Source organism: Myotis yumanensis, unplaced genomic scaffold (assembly GCF_028538775.1).
Source record: "Myotis yumanensis isolate MYYU_CA2020_CCGP unplaced genomic scaffold, mMyoYum1.0.hap1 SCAF_12, whole genome shotgun sequence".
NCBI classification, from domain to species: domain Eukaryota; kingdom Metazoa; phylum Chordata; class Mammalia; order Chiroptera; family Vespertilionidae; genus Myotis; species Myotis yumanensis.
In genome coordinates this window covers 13,635,912-13,657,012 of record NW_027223763.1, presented here as the reverse complement: position 1 = coordinate 13,657,012, position 21,101 = coordinate 13,635,912, and the positions used below count along the sequence as shown (strand labels likewise).

The window sequence follows — 21,101 nt, the reverse complement described above, 5'->3', positions numbered from 1 at the left end:
GTATATCATCTTTCACACAATCGTTCTAGAGGCCAAATCCCCCTCCAAATTATTTACAACGCCCATTGAAGCCCTCGGGACTCAGGCGCCCATCTAGGAGGTCAGCCATGGGCCTCTTTGTTGGACACAGGTCATTGGGAGAGCCTCTGGCGGTGACTGCTGTGTGAACCTCCGCTGCTGGAGAAATGGTTATGTAACTTTAAACAGTAATGACATTTCGCAGAAAAGTGCTTTTTAATTGCTATGTCTTCATTATTCTCTTTCAAATTTGCCCAGGAGGTTCTGCCTCAGAGACAGCTCACGTGTCCTGAGTTTCCATTTTTAAAGAGCAGCCGGTTTTGTGTTTCAGCTGCTCCCCGAAACCCCCCACCCCCAAACTTTATCTGTGTTCAGTGCATTAAGTGGGGTAGGTAATATGGCCTTTTGTATTCTTGCCAAACGGAGAAATGATTTGACGCAGTTTTCTAAAAATGCTCTCCCCAAATTCCGTTTGGGCTGGGACCAAGAATAGAATATTTTATCCCCTACAAAAGGGAAAAAGAAAATGATGAGCAAGCTAGAAAAATAGGACTATGAGTATAGTGTATAGAGTTCCTTTAAGCAACAGAAAGTTAACCCCAATCCATAGACTCAGAAGCCTATAGGGGATTGGGATCAGCTAAAAATAAATTTTGCTTTGGAAGTGAAAATTGCGAGACAGATAAAATGGCTCAAGAATGCATACTCAGAAAGAATTGTAGACGTGGCTTAGAAGGGACTTTTCTGCTTGGTTTGATTTGTTTGGCCCACCTTTTGGTGTTCCTATTGTATCCCTGTACAGTAAGTTCTTCAGAGCAGTCACTCAAACTCACATGGACCCCTTGCTCATTGGTGTGGACCTCACCTAGGCTTGCTGAGGCCCAGTGCCCAAGCTGTGCAGCCCTATCTGCTAGCACGCCTTCCAGACATATTCACGTAGCATCCACCTTCCTGAATAGCCTCCCAAATTGTTGAAAGTATTATAGATGTCCTCTTTTTTTCCCCTATGGACCCCCTCCCCTCAACACACACACCCTCCAGGCCTTAACCACACTATTGTCTGTGTCCATGGGCTATGCATATTTGCATATACATTCTCAGGTTAATCTCTCCCCACCAAGCCCCCCAACCCCGCCTTCCCTTTGAGATTCATCAGTCTGTTCCATGTCTCTGTGTCGCTGGGTCTATTTTGTTCATCAGTTTATTTTCTTCATTAGATTCCACAGCACTGTCTATTTCTGATTAAATACCAGCAGCTATTCATTTATTCTGTAGGTTTGGCTGAAACTTTAAAAGACTTTAATCAGAGGAGGAACATTATCACCATCATCATCAAAAATAGGAGCCATTAACATTTACTGTTTGTTTGCTATGTGCCAGGAACTGGTCTAGACATTTTGCAGGGATTCTTTCACTTAGTCCTCCCGACAACCTTCTGATGTAGGTACTCAAAATATTCCCATTTTATAGAGAAGGGAGCGGAGGTGGAATAACTTGCTTGAGAGGACTCAGGCAGGAAGAGGAGGAACCTGACTCCAGCGGTGCTCAGCTTCTACCGACCTTATTATGGTTTCCCACCATATGGCATGCTCCAGGCACAAGCTTCCTTCCCACAATGCCCCTCTCAGATAGTCTTTTTGAGATGTCATCTGAAGACAAGTCAAAATGATGGAGCTTCGTTTTTTTAAAAAATAATTTGAAGGTGAGAGAGGGGAAGATAAAAATCTAGAAACATGACTGGGAAGTAGAGAGTGAGAGAAATGCTGAGCTTGTTCAACACATCCCTGGCGAGCAGGGTAGGGGGTGTCCCTGAAGCATGAGTGATAAAACTTTAATCCGAATGACAGCTCTCTTTTACACGGTGGGTAGTAAAACCATGAGGCTCGTGTGCATTGGTGGCTGGAACTGTTAGCAGCTCCAAATGAGGTGGAAAGGAAGGTCCCTGGTGAAAGTACATTAAGGAACGAATTTAGCCCCAAGTTGTCCTTCCGTCTGGGCACCATGGGCAATAGCCTGCTATGCCGACGTTTCAAGGGTAAAGGATTAGTGCTCATGCCCAGATCAACCCCTCTCCATCACTGGCTCTGAGGAATAAGGCTGATTAGCAAGTATAGAGAAAAGATCATGAGCTGTGGTCAAGAATGCTATTCCTATAACCAACCATGGGTCAGTCACATTCCCTTAGTGGGCCCTGGCTTCTTCATTTTTAGAGCAAAAAAGAGAAAACTAATTCTCTCTGATATCATTCTTCACTGATTATATATATATATATATATATATATATATATATATATATATATATATATAATATACATATATATATATTCTTTAAAGAATAGTTTATTGATTTTTAGAGAGGAAGGAAGAGGGAGAGAGAAACATTGATGTGAGAGCACAACATCGATCGGATGGGCTGCCTCCTGCACGCCGCCCCCCCTTCACCCCCCGACCAGGGATTGAGCCCACAACTGAGCATGTGCCCTGACTTGGAATCTAACTGGCAACCTCCTGGTGCATGGGACGATGCCTAACCAACTGACCCACACTGGCCACGGCTACTATTTTATTTTTTATGATACAGTGGTCTTATGAAATTATATCTCTCTTCAGATATCAGTCTTACTTTGAAATTTACCAAAGTATCCCCTTTATCTGCAGAATGAAGTTCCAATTCCTTAGCATATAATTAAGCTCTCTGCACTCTGGCCCCTGCTCTTCTCTAAAACCCGTTCTCCTACTGCAGGCACCCACCCAGCCAAACTCGTTTCATTCACATTCTGTCTTTATTCTTGCGGTTCCTCTCCTCAGAATGTGTTTCCTGTTCTCTGTACAGGATGGTCTCTGATTCACTTTTCAACCAGCCCAGTACCGTCTCCTCTAGAAAGGTTCCCCTGCTCTCCGGGCAGGGCTATTTGCAGCCCTCGGCTGCCCGACGCCTCACCTGCCCTCCCTGTTTCAGGCCTATAAAGCTGTGTGAGGATGATGTGTGTCTGTGTCTTTCCCTGCTGATTATACTGTAAACTCCCCAGAGACTAGCATTGTGTCTTCTTTATCTCCATAGACCTAGTGCCGAGCTCGGGACTTGTGCTTCATAAATAGGGCTCATAAATATTTGAAGAAAGGAAAAGGAAAGAAATGAAGGAAATAAGAAAAAAAACAACACACAACAGTAATCCTCTGCTTTCAATAAGGGTTTTCTCCTCCCCAAATGGAAAAGGTTTATACCAGATCTCAGTCCTAATAGAATGAAATAGAGCCTGCATTTCAGAGATGGCCAAGGTCATGACCTGAGAAGTTTAAGTAGAAGCAGTGCAACCAGGGGCCTGTCTGGATCGAGGCGGGCTCCGAGATATTTTGGTTACAACACACCGGGAGACAGCTAGCTGCTTCAGATTCCTCCCTGTCACCTTTCGAAGCTGTTAATGAAACACCTTTTCTAACCTTTCCGTTTCCCCGTCTCTTGCTCCTCTCAAACAGGCCTGCAGATCATCTTCCCTCCGTACCTGCAAGAGAAGTTTGTCCAGTCGGCCCTGAGCTACATCATGTGCAACGGCGAGGGCGAGTACGTGTGCCAGAACAGCCAGTGCCGATGCCAGTGTGCCGAGGAGTTCCCGCAGTGCAACTGCCCCATCACCGACATCCAGATCATGGAGTACACGCTGGCCAACATGGCCAAGTCCTGGGCCGAGGCTTACAAGGACCTGGAGAATTCAGGTAGAGATTTGGCTTAGTTCTGCTGCACGAATGGCCCTGAGCCAAGCCTAGCAAAGGCGCGGGTGTCTAACTGGGGTGAGGGCTGCTGTGAGGGAATACTCACTGAGCACCCCCCCTCCACTTTGGAGAGTCCAGGGCAGGGTCTCGTAGCTGTCAGGGGGTAGGCACTCAATAAATCTCCACGGGATGGAATAATGAACAGTGCAATCAGGTTTGTGGGCCTGTGATGGATTGTCTCTGTTGTACCCGGAAGACAGAGAGAGAGATGCCCTATAGCACATAGGACGCCTCTGCAGAGTGGAGAGTTCAAAGTATTTGTACAAATTCCTGGAGTCTGTGAGTCTATCTAAATTAAGAAACACACATATATGTGTATATATGTCTGTGTCGATGTACATCTCTATGTAGATATTGATACAGTTATCCAAATAATTGACCAACTGTCAAAGCTGGAAGTCACTGCTCAGGTAACGTAGCCATTACCTGCTTCCCATGGTTCAGGGGAGGAAAGTCAGTCACCTAAGGCCGCAGCGGGGCTGAGGTGCAAAGTTGGATCTCGGTCCTCATGCAGCTTCTGCTTCATGGGAAAGCCAGGCATGAATCATATCACCGTGCCAGTCACTGACATTTTAACCACATCTGTGTGGAGAATGAGAAGCTGCTGTGAGCAAAGAGTGTAGAGCTGGAGGTTGGCGTGGTCAGGGGTCAGGGAGGCCACTGGGGGAGAGCAGGGTCCACGTGTCTGACTGGGGCCAGAGGTCAGAGGGTGAGCACTCAGCCAATGGGAGGCCACCTCAGGCACCTAGGAGATGTGCCTGTGATGTGGGCTGGGGCCATGGCACAAGGAGTAACAGTGGGAAATGTGCAGAGAGGCTGAGCTATTTAAAGGGAGAATTTGCAGGACTTGAGAAAGGAAGGGCGAGAGGAGATCCCCAGAACTCCTCTTGGGCATATTTGTCAGGCACTTTGATGGATGTCGGTGCCGTTCGCTGAGCGAGAACACCCTGCAAGGTTTGGAAAGAAAACTGTATTCTGTTTTGGACATGAAAGCTGGGGAATCCTCGAGACTTCCACGAAGAGATGCCAAATAATGGCCTATAATTTGTACTCAGATATCTGTTAAGTAAATGGACATATAGAGAGAGCATTACTGTTTTTAAAACAACTTTATGTTCCTTAAATCTATTACGAGAACTGCATTAGAGTAAGTAATGGTGTTCCTATATTGTAGAGCAGGGAGGGTGCCAAGACCCAGTGTCTTCCCCAGGGTTACATAGCAAATGGCAGAGTCGGTAATGGAATCCCTGGTTCCAGACCCAGTGCTCACAGCAGCTCTTGTACCTTATTAATTCCACTTTCCCCCCAGTCCTCCGTTCCCTCATCTAATAAATGAGAGGACATGTTTATGTGTTTAATTTTTGAATTTATTTAAATATGTAGCCAAGAAACCCTTTGATCAAACAGAATCATACCTCGGAGCCACTGTGTACCGCAGATAAAAGCCGAGCTCCGTGGAGCTGTGTTTGGAAACCACTGGTTACCGTGAACTCTGAGTCCCCAGCCAGCCCTGAGCGCTCAGGACGCATCAGTGACTCTGCTCTTAGAAGGTCATGCAGCTCCGGGAGCTGTGGGGGCCTTAGGAACCTGCACCCATTAGTCCATTTAAAATCCTGGGAACGCATCAAAGGGAGGGGTTCAAGATGGAAATGGATTGTGATGGCTATTTGGCCTCAAACAAAAGAAGCAATTGATTAAATGCTTTTGCAAAGAGATTCTCCCCATTGCTATAAAGCAGAGGGGGACGGCAGCCATGTGCATGAGCAGAAGGGTCTTTAGCGTAGAATCTTTACACCCAAAGAAAAGAAACTACTTGGAGTGGGCGGGTGGGTGAGGGAACAAGAGAGCTGAGATGCTGCAGAGTAAGCTGGATGGTCCACGGGAGTTACTGGCGCCATGCTTCCCCCCATAGGAGCACATATTCACTCTAGATACCATGTACTTAGCCATTTGAAAGGTTTTCCCCCATTGAGACAGATCCATCCACCCATCCACCCATCCATGTCCATGTGGCTTATGCATGTGTCTCTTCCTCCTCATTATGAGCTTGTAACCTTAATGACCCAGCACCAGGTAATTCCAAGGATTCACAACCAGCCAAAGGTAAAAGCCATTGATGCCTTGATGGCCCTGGAGTGTTGGTGGTCAAACAGGACCGACTTCACACACACAGATGGGGGTCTGCGTGTCCTCACTGGGGGGAACCTTCCACTTTAGTCAAGAAAGTACATCATCTTAACTTTTAAGTTACTTTTTCTTATCTGACCCAAATTCGGGTTTGTTGAAAGGACCGTTACCTCCCTCGAGGTCAGCAGAGCCGTCTGTAGGATGAGCTGCATCTATACTATAGACTCTATAGCAGAAGCTGCGTGTCTTCCTTGGGAGGAGCACCGGGCTGGTGAGAGCAGCAGAGTGGAGCCCAGTGCCCTGCCTGCAGCCTGTGCACCGAATACATCAATCTGTGCAGCCCTGTTTTATTCTTTCCATGTCCCACAACCATCCGTGGAGCACCTTCTGGATTTGGGGAACTATTTAGGCAGATACGGTTCCATGTCACCCTCTCAACATTTGAATTAGATGCTGTTATACCTGCTTGACAGATGGAGACACTGAAGCATTGAGAGAATAATGGTCACACAGCTGTGGGTGGGCGAGATGCAGTTTGCAGGCATGCATGTCTGGCTGTTTTGGAGTCAGAGATGGGTTTCCTGTACGCATGTTTTTAGCACCTTTCACTTCATTGTTTCTCCCATGATCCTCTTTTTGTTTTTTTTGTTTTTTTTTTTTTTTATTTTTTTTTTATTTATTTTTTTTTTTTTATTTTTATTTTCCTCTTAAAGTATTACAAAGGGTATTACATAAGTATCCTTTCCCCCCCCCCCCCCCCGCCCTTGACAAACCACTACCCTCCCTTACCCCCCAGTGTCTTATGTCCATTAGTTATGCTTATATGCATGCATACAAGTCCTTCGGTTGATCTCTTACTCCCCTCCCTCCTGCCCCCCAACTCTCTCTGGCCTTCCCACTGCAGTTTGACAATCAGTTTGAGGCAGCTCTGCCTCTGTATCTATTATTGTTCAAAAGTTTGTAATGGTCTTTATTATCCATGAATGAGTGAGATCATGTGGTATTTTTCCTTCATTGACTGGCTTGTTTCACTTAGCATAATGCTCTCCAGTTCCATCCATGATGTTGCAAATGGTAGGAGTTCCTTCTTTTTAACAGCAGCATAGTATTCCATCGTGTAGATGTACCACAGTTTTCTAATCCATTCATCTACTGATGGGCACTTAGGCTGTTTCCAGATCTTAGCTATGGTGAATTGTGCTGCTATGAACATCTGGGTGCATATATCCTTTCTGATAGGTGTTTCTGGTTTCTTGGGATATATTCCTAGTAGTGGGATCACAGGGTCAAATGGGAGTTCCATTTCCAATTTTTTGAGGAACCTCCATACTGCCTTCCATAGTGGCTGCACCAGTCTGCATTCCCACCAGCAGTGCACAAGTGTTCCTTTTTCTCCACATCCTCTCCAGCACTTGTCGTTTGTTGATTTGTTGATGATGGCCATTCTGACAGGTGTGAGATGGTACCTCATTGTTGTTTTGATTTGCATCTCTCGGATGATTAGTGACTTTGAGCATGTTTTCATATGTCTCTTGGCTTTCTGAATGTCCTCTTTTGAAAGGTGTCTATTTAGATCCTTTGCCCATTTTTTGATTGGATTGTTTATCTTCTTTTTGTTAAGTTGTATGAGTTCCCTATAAATTTTGGAGATTAAGCCCTTATCAGATATGACGTTGGCAAATATGTTTTCCCACGAGGTGGGTTTTCTTGTTGTTTTGTTGATGGTTTCTTTTGCTGTGCAGAAGCTTTTTATTTTGATGTAGTCCCATTTGTTCAGTTTCTCTTTAGTTTCAACTGCCCTAGGAGCTGTATCAGTGAAGAAATTGTTTTGGCATATGTCTGAGATTTTGTTGCCTTTGTATTCTTCTAGAATTTTTATGGTTTCCTGTCGTACATTTAAGTCCTTTATCCATTTTGAGTTTATTCTTGTGTATGGTGTAAGTTGGTGGTCTAGTTTCATTTTCTTGCATATGTCTGTCCAATTTTCCCAACACCATTTATTGAAGAGACTATCTTGGCTCCATTGTATGTTCATGCCTCCTTTGTCAAAAATTAATTGAGCATATTGGTTCGGGCTAATTTCTGGACTCTCTATTCTATTCCACTGATCTATATGTCTGTTCTTGTGCCAGTACCAGGCAGTTTTGAGAACAGTGGCTTTGTAATACAGCTTGATATCTGGCATTGAGATCCCACCTACTTTGTTCTTTCTCAGGATCGTTGCAGCTATTCGGGGTCTTTTTTTATTCCAGATGAATTTTTGGAGAGTTCGTTCTAGATCTTTGAAGAAGGCCATTGGTATTTTAATGGGAAGTTCGTTGAATGTATAGATTGCTTTGGGTAGTATGGACATTTTAATGATGTTGATTCTACCAATCCAAGAACATGGTATGTTCTTCCATCTGTTTATGTCTTCCTCTATCTCTTTTTTCAACGTCCTGTAGTTTTCTGAGTAGAGGTCTTTAACCTCTTTAGTTAAGTTTATTCCTAGGTATCTTAATTTTTTTGGTGCGATGGTAAATGGGATTGTTTTTCTGATCTCCCTTTCTGAAAGTTCACTGTTGGTGTATAGAAATGCCTCAGATTTCTTGGGGTTAATTTTGTATCCTGCTACATTGCCAAATTCATGTATTAAGTCTAGTAGCTTTTTGATGGAGTCTCTAGGGTTTTGTATGTATAATATCATGTCATCTGCAAATAAGGACAGTTTTACTTCCTCTTTTCCAATTTGGATGCCTTTTATTCCTTCTTCTTGCCTAATTGCAATGGCTAATACTTCCAGTACTATGTTGAACAGGAGTGGTGAGAGTGGGCATCCCTGTCTTGTTCCTGTTCTTAGGGGAAATGGTGTTAGTTTTTGTCCATTGAGTATGATGTTGGCTGTGGGCCTGTCATATATGGCTTTTATTATGTTGAGGTATGATCCTTCTATTCCCACCTTTCTGAGAGTTTTTATCAAAAATGGGTGTTGGATTTTGTCGAATGCTTTTTCTGCATCAATTGATATGACCATGTGGTTTTTTTCTTTCAATTTGTTTATGTGATGTATCACATTTATTGATTTACGGATGTTGTACCATCCTTGCATCTCTGGGATGAATCCTACTTGGTCATGGTGTATGATCCTTCTGATGTACTGCTGGATCCGATTTGCTAAGATTTTGTTGAGGATTTTGGCATCTATGTTCATGAGGGATATTGGCCTGTAATTCTCTTTCATTGTGATGTCTTTACCTGGTTTTGGTATTAGGGTGATGCTGGCTTCATAGAATGAGCTTGGAAGCGTTCCTTCCTCTTGAATTTTTTGTAGTAGTCTGAGGAGGGTAGGTTTTAGTTCTTCCTTGAATGTTTGGTAGAACTCCCCTGTGAAGCCGTCTGGCCCTGGGCTTTTGTTTGCTGGAAGCTTTCTGATGACTGCTTCAATTTCTTCCATAGTTATTGGCCTATTGAGGTTTTTAGATTCTTCCTGATTGAGTTTTGGAATGTTGTATTTTTCTAGGAATTTGTCCATTTCCTCCAGGTTGTCCAGTTTGTTGGAGTAGAGTTGCTCGTAGTATTGTTTAACAATCATTTGTATTTCTGTGGGGTCTGTTGTTATTTCGCCTCTATCATTTCTGATTTGGTTTATTTGGGACCTCTCTCTTTGCTTCTTGGTGAGCCTGGCTAGGGGTTTGTCAATCTTGTTTATCCTTTCAAAGAACCAGCTCTTGGTTTCATTGATTTTCTGTATTGTTTTTTTGGTCTCTATTTCATTGATTTCTGCTCTAATCTTTATTATCTCCTTCCTTCTGCTCACTCTGGGGTTTTCTTGTTGCTCTCTTTCTAATTCTTTGAGTTGTAGAGTTAGATGATTGACTACCATTTTTTCTTGTTTTTTGAGATAGGCCTGTAGAGCTATAAACTTCCCTCTCAGGACTGCTTTCATTGTGTCCCAGAGGTTTTGGATTGTTGTGTTTTCATTGTCATTAGTGTCCAGGATGTTTTTAATTTCTTCTTTGATGTCATCGGTAACCCAATCAATATTTAATAACATGCTATTCAGCTTCCAAGTGTTTGAGTATTTTGGGTTGTTTTTATTGTAGTTTATTTCTAACATTATGCCATCGTGGTCTGTGAAGAAGCTTTTTATGATTTCAATCTTCTTGAATTTGTGGAGACTTTGCTTGTGACCCAATATGTGGTCTATTTTTGAATATGTCCCATGAGCACCTGAGAGGAATGTATATTCCGCAGCTGTGGGGTGAAGTGTTCTGAAGATGTCAATTAAGTCCATCTGATCTAGTGAGTCATTTAGGATTGCTGTTTCTTTGCTGAGTTTTTGTCTAGCGGATTTATCCAGTGATGTCAGTGGTGTATTAAAGTCCCCTACTATGATTGTATTGTTGTCGATCTCTCCCCTGATATCTTCCAGAAGTTTTCTTATGTATGTGGGTGCTCCTGCATTGGGTGCATATATGTTTACCAGGGTTATATCTTCTTGTTGTATTGATCCCTTTAGTATTATGAAGTGGCCTTCCTTATCTCTGGTTATGGCCTTCACTTTGAGATGTACTTTGTCAGATATAAGTATTGCTACCCCAGCTTTCTTTTCCTTTCCATTTGCGTGAAAGATATTTTTCCATCCCTTCACTTTCAGTCTGTGTGAGTCCCTTCTAATGAGGTGGGTCTCTTGTAGACAGCAGATGTATGGGTCATGTTTTTTTATCCATTCAGCCACTCGATGTCTTTTGGTTGGAGCATTTAGTCCATTTACATTTAAAGTTATTATTGAAAGGTATTTGTTTGTAGCCATTTCTTTTTGTGTGTGTGTGTGTGGCTGTTTTCTTTCTGAGCTTGATATTTCTTCTTTTTACACCAGTCCCTTTAGCATTTCTTGCATGGCTGGCTTGGTGGTGATAAACTCCCTTAGCCCTTTTTTGTCTGTGAAGCTTCTTATTTCCCCTTCAATTTTGAATGATAGCCTTGCTGGATAGAGTATTCTTGGATTCAGTCCTTTGCTTTGCATCACTTTGTAGATTTCCGTCCATTCTTTTCTGGCCTGATGTGTTTCTGTTGAGAAATCATTTGATAATCTAATGGGAGATCCCTTGTATGTTACTTTCCGTCTCTCTCTTGCAGCCTGTAAGATTCTCTCTTTATCCTGAACATTTGCCATGGTAATTATGATGTGTCTTGGTGTGGGTCTTTTCGGGTTCACCTTGTTTGGGACTCTCTGGGCTTGTGTGACTTTTTTCTTCCCCACCTCAGGGAAGTTTTCTGATATTATTTCTTCGAATAGGTTTTCTAATCCATGTTCATCTTTCTGTTGTTCTGGCACCCCTATTATTCGTATGTTGTTTCGTTTCATGTTGTCCCAAAGCTCCCTTAGGCTCTCCTCCTGTCTTTTAATTTTTTTCTCCATTTGCCGTACAGTTTGAGTGTGTTTTGCTTCCTTGTCTTCTAATTCACTAATTCGGTCCTCCGCTTCTCCCAGTCTACTGTTGATACTTTCAATGGAGTTTTTTATTGAAGCTATGTCACTCTTCATTTCTTCTTGGGACTTACTTAAGTTGTTGATTTTTTCATCTGTTTCTTCTAGCTTCTTGCATAAGTAGTTGAGTTTTTCATCTGTTTCTTCTTGCTTCTTGAACATGTGGTGCATGTACTCTAGGAACCTTATTCTGAATTCTTTTTCCGTCATGTTGCATATCTCTGTCTCACTTAGCTGCTTTTCTGGCGAGTCCTCCTTTTCTTTCCTTTGGGGGTTTCTTTGCCTACCCATGTTTGATCTCGCTGACATATGTAGATGTTGAGGTGTTCAGTGGCTGCTCCCTGGGTGGCAGGGGCTCCTTGGGTTGTGGTTGCTGCTCAGACGGTTGCGGTAGCAGCTGCTTTCCAGTTGGCAGCAGCTCCTCTGGTGGGTGTTGTTCACAGCTGTGTTGGCTCTTCTGGCTGGTGGGGGGAGGCTTCACGTACAGTTGCTGTTCCACAGACAGAGGGTGTGGTGATCAGGAGGCTGTGGTGATCAGGAGGCTGCGGTGATCAGGGGGCTGCTGTTGCTTGGATCTGCTGCGTTGATTTAAAGGCACAAAATACAACAGAGCAAGGCACAACGTACCAGGCACTGAACACAAGTATATTCACAATATTAATAACTCCAAATAAAGGTGACCACCCGAATTAAGAGAATTAGGGGATAAGGGAGAAAGAAGAGAAGAAGATAAAAGAGAGAACAGAAAAGAAAAATAAGAAAAAAACAAACAAAAAAGGAGTGCAAAAATAGAATTGGGAAAAAAGAGGGGGGAAAAAAAGAGAGCGAAAAAAGAGAATGAAGTAGAAGTGGGGAAGAGACTCCCCGTATGAGGAGCAAACTCCAATAGAACTGCCACTAATCTCGACAAATTCCAGCAACAGATCCCTGGAGATGAATGCAAACTACAAACCACCAATAATATCCAGAGGGGTAAGGGAAAACAGAAGCACAAAAATAACTGGGGTGGGGTGGGGGAGGGAAGGGAAAAACCAGCAGAAAAAAAAAAGAAAAAGAAAAAGAAAAAGAAAAACAACCTCACAACCAGTCCTAAAAAAGAAGAAAAAACACAAAACAAAACAAACAAACAAATTAAAAAAAAAAAAAAAAAAAGCCCAATATATTCAACAATCAAGAAAACAATAGAAAGATAAGAGAGAAAAAAAATGGTTGGAAAGTGAAGAAGGATAAAGAATAGGTGTATAAGGATTTAGAGCAGTAGATTGGAAATAGGATATATAAGTAGGGTGGAATTAGACAGGGGGTAAAAAGAGGGAATTGGGAAAGTCTGGAGCAGGAATAGGGTAAGAGAAACAGGACACCAAAAGGGGAAAAGTAAGGAAGAGGGTTTTAGCAAAGAGGTGGAATTGAGATAGGGAAAATTAATGCTAAAGGAACGATGAAAATAGAATGGAGAACACTAATCCCAAAAGAAAATAAAGAGAAAATAAAATGGCACTTTAAAAAATGGTAAAATGGTAGGAGTAATAATACTGGTTAAAAATAAAAATGTGGTAATTGAAAGGGTAAAATCAGGTGATGGAAAAAGAAGAAAAAGAGAAAAAAAAATTGGTTTCTTAGTAAAAAGGTGAAAAAATTAAAAAGAAAAAGAAAAAGAAAAAATTTGCAGTAGTGATGGTCTTTCGGTTCTTCTACTCTTCAGCCTGGTTCGCCTTAGTCCTGCCAGGTATTTAGGAGAGTGTTGAGTTTGCCTGCATTACACTGTTCCTCCGTGTTGTAAATCACAGTCCTGATTTTAAAGCAGGCCGTATTTGTGATCCAGTCTGCCTTAATTTGTATTCCCCTAAGAGTCAGTTTGTGGCTCAACCTCTGGGTGGCAGTGTTTTTGGGTTGGCCTCTGAGGCTATACAGCTTCTCTATCCTTTTTTAATCCTTACCCTGCTCTGTGTTGTTGGTGGGACTGAAAATCCCTCTATAGGCCAGACCCTGGTAACTCCCAGGGACTAATCAGCTTGTTTTAGTCCTTTATCTCATACAGGGTGGAATCTGGGTGTGGCTGTGCTCCTTGCCTGGGGGGCTGGGGGGAGGAGTTCCACCCTCTGGAGGAATGGCTGCCCCAGTCCTGGGCCCAGGGGTGTCTCAGCACTCAATTCGCTGCCACCTCCTCCGGCTCCCCCTCTTTCCTCAGCCTCTCCCCAGATTCCCCTCGTCTGCACCTTCACCCTCTCTTCAGCACAGGTGAGTGTCTGTATCCGAACTGTCCTATGAGCAGGGTTCAGTGAAAACAAAGAAACAGACAAACGCCGGCCGGCCGCGGAAACGCTCCTCTCTTACCGGTCTGGGAAACGCTCCTCTTACCAGCACTGCATGGTCTGGGAAACGCTCCTCTTACCAGCACTGCATGGTCTGGGAAACGCTCCTCTCTTATGGGCACTGCATGGTCTGATCAGTTCCTCAGGATGCCCCCTTTAGTCTCAGTTCTCCGCAATCACAAAATCCAAATCTCAAATCTCCTGGCGCCAGCAAACCCGCGGAACTCCTTACCCTGGTCAGGGTCTGTGTCTGTCCCAAGAGACGCGGCTGTCTGCCATGCGGTCTCCCTCCGACCCTCTGGGCTCAGGTCTGGCAAACTTTCCTGCCCAGATCCCTGGTTTTTAACCTTTCCAGGGGAGGTCTGCCCTTCCAGGCTGCAAGCCGTCTCACCAGCTGAGTAAATTTGCCAATTCGGGGTGGGTGTTATTAGTTTCAGCTGCTTACTCCGTTTGCTCCGGGACAAGACCTGGGACGCGTCTGCCTATATCGCCGCCATCTTGCTTCCTCCCGATCCTCTTTTTGTATAGAGAGTAAGTGTTATATGGTAACTCAGAGCATCAGATTCAGAGCCAGTCTAGAGCTGTAATTCTGTCATTACTGGCTATGTGACGTTGGCAAGTTAATGAACTTCTCTGTGCCCCAGTTTCTATGAAATGGTGCACCGACAGTACCCACTTCACAGGTTTGCTATAAAATCACTTACATGTTTTAGGTGTTTAAGACTGAGCCTGATGCTTAAAGAGAGCTATGTAAGCATTTTTTTTTAAAATAAAATGAATGCCTATTATACCTGAAATTTTCTTGTAGGTTTTGTAACAAAGTGAAAATAATAGGCTTAGGATATATATATATATATATATATATATTCACTTTACCTTTTTACCTGCCAAAAATTTAACCTCTTAATTCTTTATTTTTTCCAATAGTTGAGGGGGGCATCGCCAAGGCGGGCCAGTAAGAATTAGATGGGAAAACAGCAGCTCTGGTTTTAGTCCTGCCCGGGGCACTCACGGGTTGTTCTACCTCCAGAAAGTCCTTCCCTCACTTTGCACTTCAGTGTCCCTATATGTAGAACGAGAGAGCTGACCCAGATACTTTCAAGTTGTCAAGTTGTAGCGCTTGCTGACACCGGGAAACTTAGCATCACGCAGACAAAGACCTTCCCCCGGGAGGCTCTGGAGTTTGTTCCCATCTACTTAAGCTGGAGTCCCTCCAAATGGGACTTGACATAAGATGGCAGGCACACACGACTTCCCGTTAGACTAGGCCCCGCAGTGGGGAGGCTGGTCCATTCAGCCCTCCGTCACACCTGAAGATCACATCAGAGAGAAGGTTTCCGTGGGTGCAAATGTGCTTTTAACACCTATCGACCATTTGCTACTTCTCTGTATTTCAGAGTGAGAGCAGGTACAGGGGTTTGGCCATGTAGCAGGGAACAGTATCTGCCTAGGATTGATTAACATTGCTTCCGCCCTACTTATGTTTATAGCTCCCATCCTACTGGACGCATGTGGTTTTCTATGTAGAATTGGACAAAAATTGGGTGTAATCTGTTCTGAGTAAATATAAACACGTGGTATGTGGGTATTGCTGTCCAGTTGGCACTCAGACGACACAAGTTTGTCGTCAGCTGGAGGCAGGGTCACTCCTGGAGCAGCAAAGCCAAAGAGCCTTCGTGTTGACACGTGGCCTCTGCACCCCTCCCTGGGAGCGGAGCAGGCGAGCGCCCTGTTCCCTGGGCCTCCAGCCAGGCAGTGTTCCTTGCAGGCCGCTTTCTTGGTGAGCGACCTCAGCTGGGGCTTGCAGGCTCAGCCTTCTCTCCTGGCCTTTGTCTCCCTCCAGATGAGTTTAAATCGTTTATGAAGCGTCTGCCCAGCAACCACTTCCTGACCATCGGGAGCATCCATCAGCACTGGGGCAACGACTGGGACCTGCAGAACCGCTACAAGCTCCTGCAGAGCTCCATGGAGGCCCAGCGGCAGAAGATCCAGCGCACGGCCCGCAAGCTCTTTGGCCTCAGCGTCCGCTGCCGCCACAATCCCAACCACCAGCTGCCTAGAGAGAGGTGAGTGCTGCCTCCGCCTACCGCCTCCGCAGGCCCGGGCCTGGTGTGAGCTTGCGTTTGCTTGCTTCGGGGGCAAATGCAATGCAGGCGATGCCTTTGGAGGTGGCAAGCAAGGCCTTGTGGGGTCCAGATCATCCCTGGCTTCTCCGCTACGGTTCCGGCTGCCCTGAAACAATGGGTGTCTCACTGTGGCCTGAATATGCCCTGAACTTCCAACCTCTGTGTTCTGTCTGGTCCCTATTAGCTTGCTAGGGCTGCTGTGGCAAAGTACCGCAGACAGAGTGGTCTAACAACATTGATTTCTCACAGGTGTGGGGGCTAGGAGTGTGGGCTGGGGGTGTGGACAGGGTTACTTTCTCCTGAGCCCTCTCTTCTGCTTGTCGATGGCCATCTCTCCCTCTGTGTGGGTCTGTGTCCTAATCGCTTCTTCTTTTAAGGACACCAGTCCTATTGGGTCAGGGCTCACCTCAGTGGCCTCATTTTAATTTAGTTCCATCTTTAAAGACCCCGTCTCTAAATAGAGTTGTATTCTGAGGTGCTTGGGGTGAGGACTGGAGCATGTGTATTGTGTGGGATGTCATTCGGCATAAACACCATCTGGCTTTTGTAAGATCTTTGAGTGAAGAACTGTGCACCTCAGGACCCACCAGGCCGGATCCAAATCGTGTGGGAAAGGGTAACAGTTCCCAGGCTGAGAATAGAACTGGCTTCAGTTTTGCTGGTTGTCACCTTAGAGAACAAAGTGGAGGGTCCAGAGGCCCTCAGACACCAGAAAGACATTTGCTAAAAGTGAGAAGAATGTGCAGGCACAGGGCACAGAGCACGCAGGGTGTGGCAGGTCTAGGGAAGGCCTGGGGCAGCCCCAGGGCAGTAGCTAGATAGGCATTAGGAGGGAGGGAAGAGGGGCAGGACTGGGTGATGGAAAGAGCCCTGGAAATCACCCGGGGGCTGAGGTGAGAGCAAGTCCACCACTCGCAGCTCTGTGACCTGGAGCAAGTCCATCACTTCCCTGAGCACAGACGCCCACACCTGAGAATACTTTGCTCTTCCTGTGCAAGCCGTCAGGGGTAGACAGCCAGAGATGTCCTCCCGCTCTAGGGCCTTCCAAGAACACCTCGCAGTGTTGCCTTCTCTGCTCCTGAGATGAGAAAGTGCAGGTAATCATACCTAGCATCCCTCCTCCACTCGCCCGACTCCCACCTGGGCAGGTCAGTCCATTACATCCAATAGCATCCCCCCTCCACTCACAGGAGAGGAGGGACTCCACCTGGGCAGGTCAGTCCATTACATCCAATTGCATCCCCCCCTCCACTCATAGGAGAGGAGGGACTTCCACCTGTGCAGGTCACTTGGCTGCACTCACTTAAGGGCTGTTGAGTGCTAGTCCTGGGAGGGGAGAGGCACAGGAATGCAGCCTGTGCTGGTCCCTCGAGGCTGACCTGCTCGCTGCTGTGGGCCGCTTCCTGACATCCGAGTTGAAGGTTAATGAGTGCTTCTCACGCCAGCAGGTAGGACAGCTCCCTGCCACGAAGCACTGGCAGACAGGGGTGCTAACCCTGGGGATCTAGGGCCATCTGCGCCGAGGGACTGGAATTTGGAAGCGAACTGACTGCTGGGCTGCACTGTGTGCCGGGCTCCGTGGGAGACGAGGCCACCAAGCGGAGGCTGCCACTACCACATGTGTCCCAGGGATTTGAACTGGGGTCCCAGGGGGTGGCGTTGTGGAGGTTGGGTCAGTTCCTGACTCCATCATCTCTCAGCCCGGAGGCTTCGTGTGCCTCCCGCACCTCATTTGCAGTGCGGCATAATGACACTTGCCTTCAGGTTCAGTGTGAGGATTAAGGTTTTAAAATGTAGAAAGCCTAGTACAGTGCCTGACTCAGTTAAAAGAAAATGGAAGAGCTGCTAAGAGGGTGGGGTTGGAGAGAGAGCAAAAGAAAGAGCGAGAGAGTTGTTACTTCGTATTCTAAATGCCAGGCACTGTTCTACGCATCTTATCTGAATTAACTAATTTCCTCCTCACTGCAACCTTGAACTAGGTAGTCTTACTATCTTAGTATTTTTATTTTATACTAATAGATAAGGGAACTGAGGCACAGAGAGTTAAGTAATATGCCTAAGATCCATAAATCATAATTATTATTCCTTGAAAGAGGTGTTTTACCTATAAACTTTAGTGAGAAGTCAAATACAGATAATTAGAACTCTGTTTCAAGGTGTGCTGGGACCTGTGTATTGGGCTGGAAGACAGAGCAGGTGTTCTGCTTATCGGTTGATGCTAAGCAGCTCTCTCTAAGACTTAATGGCTCAAAACAATGCTTTATCATCTGGCATGGTTCTGTAGGTGGACTGGACACAAGTCAGGGGTAGGGGTGTGTGTGGGGGCGTCTGTCAAGTTGGTTGGTGCTGGAGTCATCTGGGGGCTTGACTGAACTTGACATCCAAGGTGGCTCACTCCCAGAGCAGGCAGTTGATCTGGCTGTCACCTGGGAGCTCAGGTGGGACTGCCAGTGAGCACCTACACCTGCTCTCTATGTAGCCTGGAGTTCTTACAGTATGGCAGCATCCTGAGACTAAAAGGAAGCTGTACAACTCCTTACAACTTAGCTTTGGAAGTCAGAGAGCATCACTTCTACCGTGTTCTGTTGGCCAAAAGCCAAGCCCAGGATCCAAGGTATGAATACTGGGAGGTGTGGGTCACCGGGGGCAGAGGGAGTCTTCTTTGGAGTTATGTACCGCAGGATAAATTGAGTGTAACTGGAGCTAGAGATGCCTATCCTATAGGTAGGACAAATAAGATTAGTGATAACAAACACAAAGCAATAACAATTGCTATTGAGTAGCTAGTGTAACAGGCAACAGATCTGGCAAATTGTAAAGATTCGGGAGCCAGACATCCTGGGTTCAATCCCAGCATTGCCACCTGCTCCAGCCTTGGTGAATTTACTACCATCTTTGTGCCTCAATTTTCTCATCTGTAAAATGGGTTTAATAATATTGCCATCCTCATAAGGGTATTTTGGAGGTTAAATGCTGTAACCCACATGAAGCGCTTACAAGATTGTCTGGCAGGTGGAAAACAATACATGTTAGCTACTTTTCTTATTGCTATTTTTTAAAACGGGCATTGATATTTTGCTTATAAATAAGTTGTTTAGCCCACCTTCATGCACATTAATTCTGAGTGTCGATGATGATGGCACAGTTTTTCATCCAGTCCTCACACTATCTTGGTGAAGTTGATGCTATTGGATTTGTTTCATAGATGAGGGAACCGATGAGTCGGAGATGGAATTAACGTGTCCACAGTCACAGGGCAGGGGAATGGCAGGATTGGAATTGTCTCGCCAACTCCATTGGTGGGCGTGGTAGACCAGAGCCCTGTGCAGGCTTTACTCTGTGTGCAGCAGCAAGCAGAGAGAGGCAGCTGTGCTTGGTTGGGTTCCCTGGTTTGAGTGTATGTTGATGCCAAAGGCAGGATTAGTTCATCAAGGTCATGGGAGGGAGAGCAGGATTAGAGTTTTATAGTCTCCCATGTGGTGTGCTGAGATTCCATTGCTAAGGCCTGAACCCGTTCTGAAGTCCAGGCAGACACATCAGGCACATGCCCCGTAGTTAGAGAGAAGAGGCCGGGGTCAGTGCAGGTCAACGCAGCAAGCATCTCCTGGGAGTTTACTCTGTGTTGAGCTCTGCAAGCACTAAGATAAGTCAGACTCATCTATCCCAGGGCTCAGTGCTTATTGGGATGTGGGCAGCAAGGCTCTAGACCAGACCTGCCAATGGGGTGTCCAACACCCAACCAAATGTTTATTGGGTGCCCATGATGCACAAGGATTTTGGGGGGACCCTAGGGGCACCGTGAAAGATTTAGCCTTTGCAAGAGCTGGCCCTAGTGTCAGACCGTGGCACCATGGTTGGACAGGTCAAGGGGAGGCAAGGACCGACAAGGGAGGTTTCTGAGGATGGTTTGCTACCAGGAGATACTTACATTGTACAGTTAAAATGTGGGAAAGATGGGGAAGTAGACTTTGACTTACTGACACTGAGACTTCCTGAACCTTGGTTTTCTCATCTGTAAAATGCACATAATAATTGTTCTCTGCTGCCTTGGAGGGTCTGTGTCTGTCTCACCTGGGATGGTGTGCTGGGAAGTAAGTACTTTGTAAACTCCGAGTGCTCTGGGAAGAGGGGCTATGCAAGTGGGGTGAACTGGAAACCAAATTCATCAGAAGAGACTGAGGCTGACTCTAGGTCCAAGGCAACATTGAATAGCAGACACTTCTACAGCATTGACCATGGGCCAGGCGCTGCTCTGTGTGCTTTCACCTCATTAATCAGGTAGCTCTCACACACCTCATCTTATGAATGGGAAGTCAAGGAACAGAGATGTTCAGTGACTTCATGAAAGCTGCACAGCAAGTAAGAGGCAGCTTCCTTTCCTGTCACTTCTGTGCTGTTCTACCGTCGGAGGCAAGATGATCCAGGTGATGGGTGACCTGCCCAGAATAAGCACTGTCTTATGGTGGAAATTACCTCTCATTGCAAAGAAGGAAGGAGGGAGGGAGAAGAGAGAGAGAGAGAGAGGAGAGAGAGAGAGAGAGAGAGAGAGAGAGAGAGAAGGAAGTTAGGGAGAGAAGAAAAAAGCCCCAGTCAGCATGGGTGATGCTGAATTAGCTGACTTCTGTGCATTCCTTAAATATCTACTGACCACCTGGTCTCCCAGTCCTGCCAAGAGGCATTTACAGACACTAGCAACAGGGCCTTTGTCCTCCAAACCTCAGTCTCTAGGCTCAGGGCATGCTGGAGAGGACACTGGTGTGAACCAGGGGTCTGAGTTCAGGTCCCGGCTCTGCCCTGCATGGGCCGGACTCAATCCTCGGGGGCCTGGGGCAGGTGCTCCGGGAACCCTGGCCGCAATAGCCGCGCCCTGTGCCCTGCAGGGGCGGGGTGCAGCTTGAGTAGGGAACAATGGCCCCTCACCTCTAGTGCCACCTTTCATCCATTTTCTTTATGGATTTGTGAATTAAAACTCATTTGGGAAATTAAGGTGACACTTTATCATTTTCTCTACAACAATTTGGAAACAACTGGGCTCATTTTCTCCGAGGTCCTTCCCAGCTCCAGGAGAAATGTCACAGAGAATGAGAGAGCAACAGCTCAACTCCAAAATATTGGTACAAGGTCAGTAATTGGATCTGTGAGCAGTATCGCTCTCAGATGATGCTAATTAGTCCATTTTAATGAGAAGCGGAGAGTTCAAACTAAGATCTTTCTTCCTCCAAAAACACAATGGCCTTTTAACTAAGTCTCCAGATCTAATCACTTTCCAATCTATGT

General features: G+C 45.6%; 1 protein-coding gene across 2 annotated transcripts in view; it reads left to right on the top strand.

Moving 5' to 3' along the window:
• Window positions 1-21,101, top strand: part of BRINP1 (BMP/retinoic acid inducible neural specific 1) — a 161,663-nt gene that overhangs the window by 123,559 nt on the left and 17,003 nt on the right. For both annotated transcript variants that reach the window (XM_070430792.1, XM_070430793.1), the window contains exons 6-7: window positions 3,496-3,732; window positions 15,542-15,764. In XM_070430792.1, the coding sequence (XP_070286893.1) occupies window positions 3,496-3,732; window positions 15,542-15,764 (460 nt within the window). The remainder of the gene's footprint in view (window positions 1-3,495; window positions 3,733-15,541; window positions 15,765-21,101) is intronic.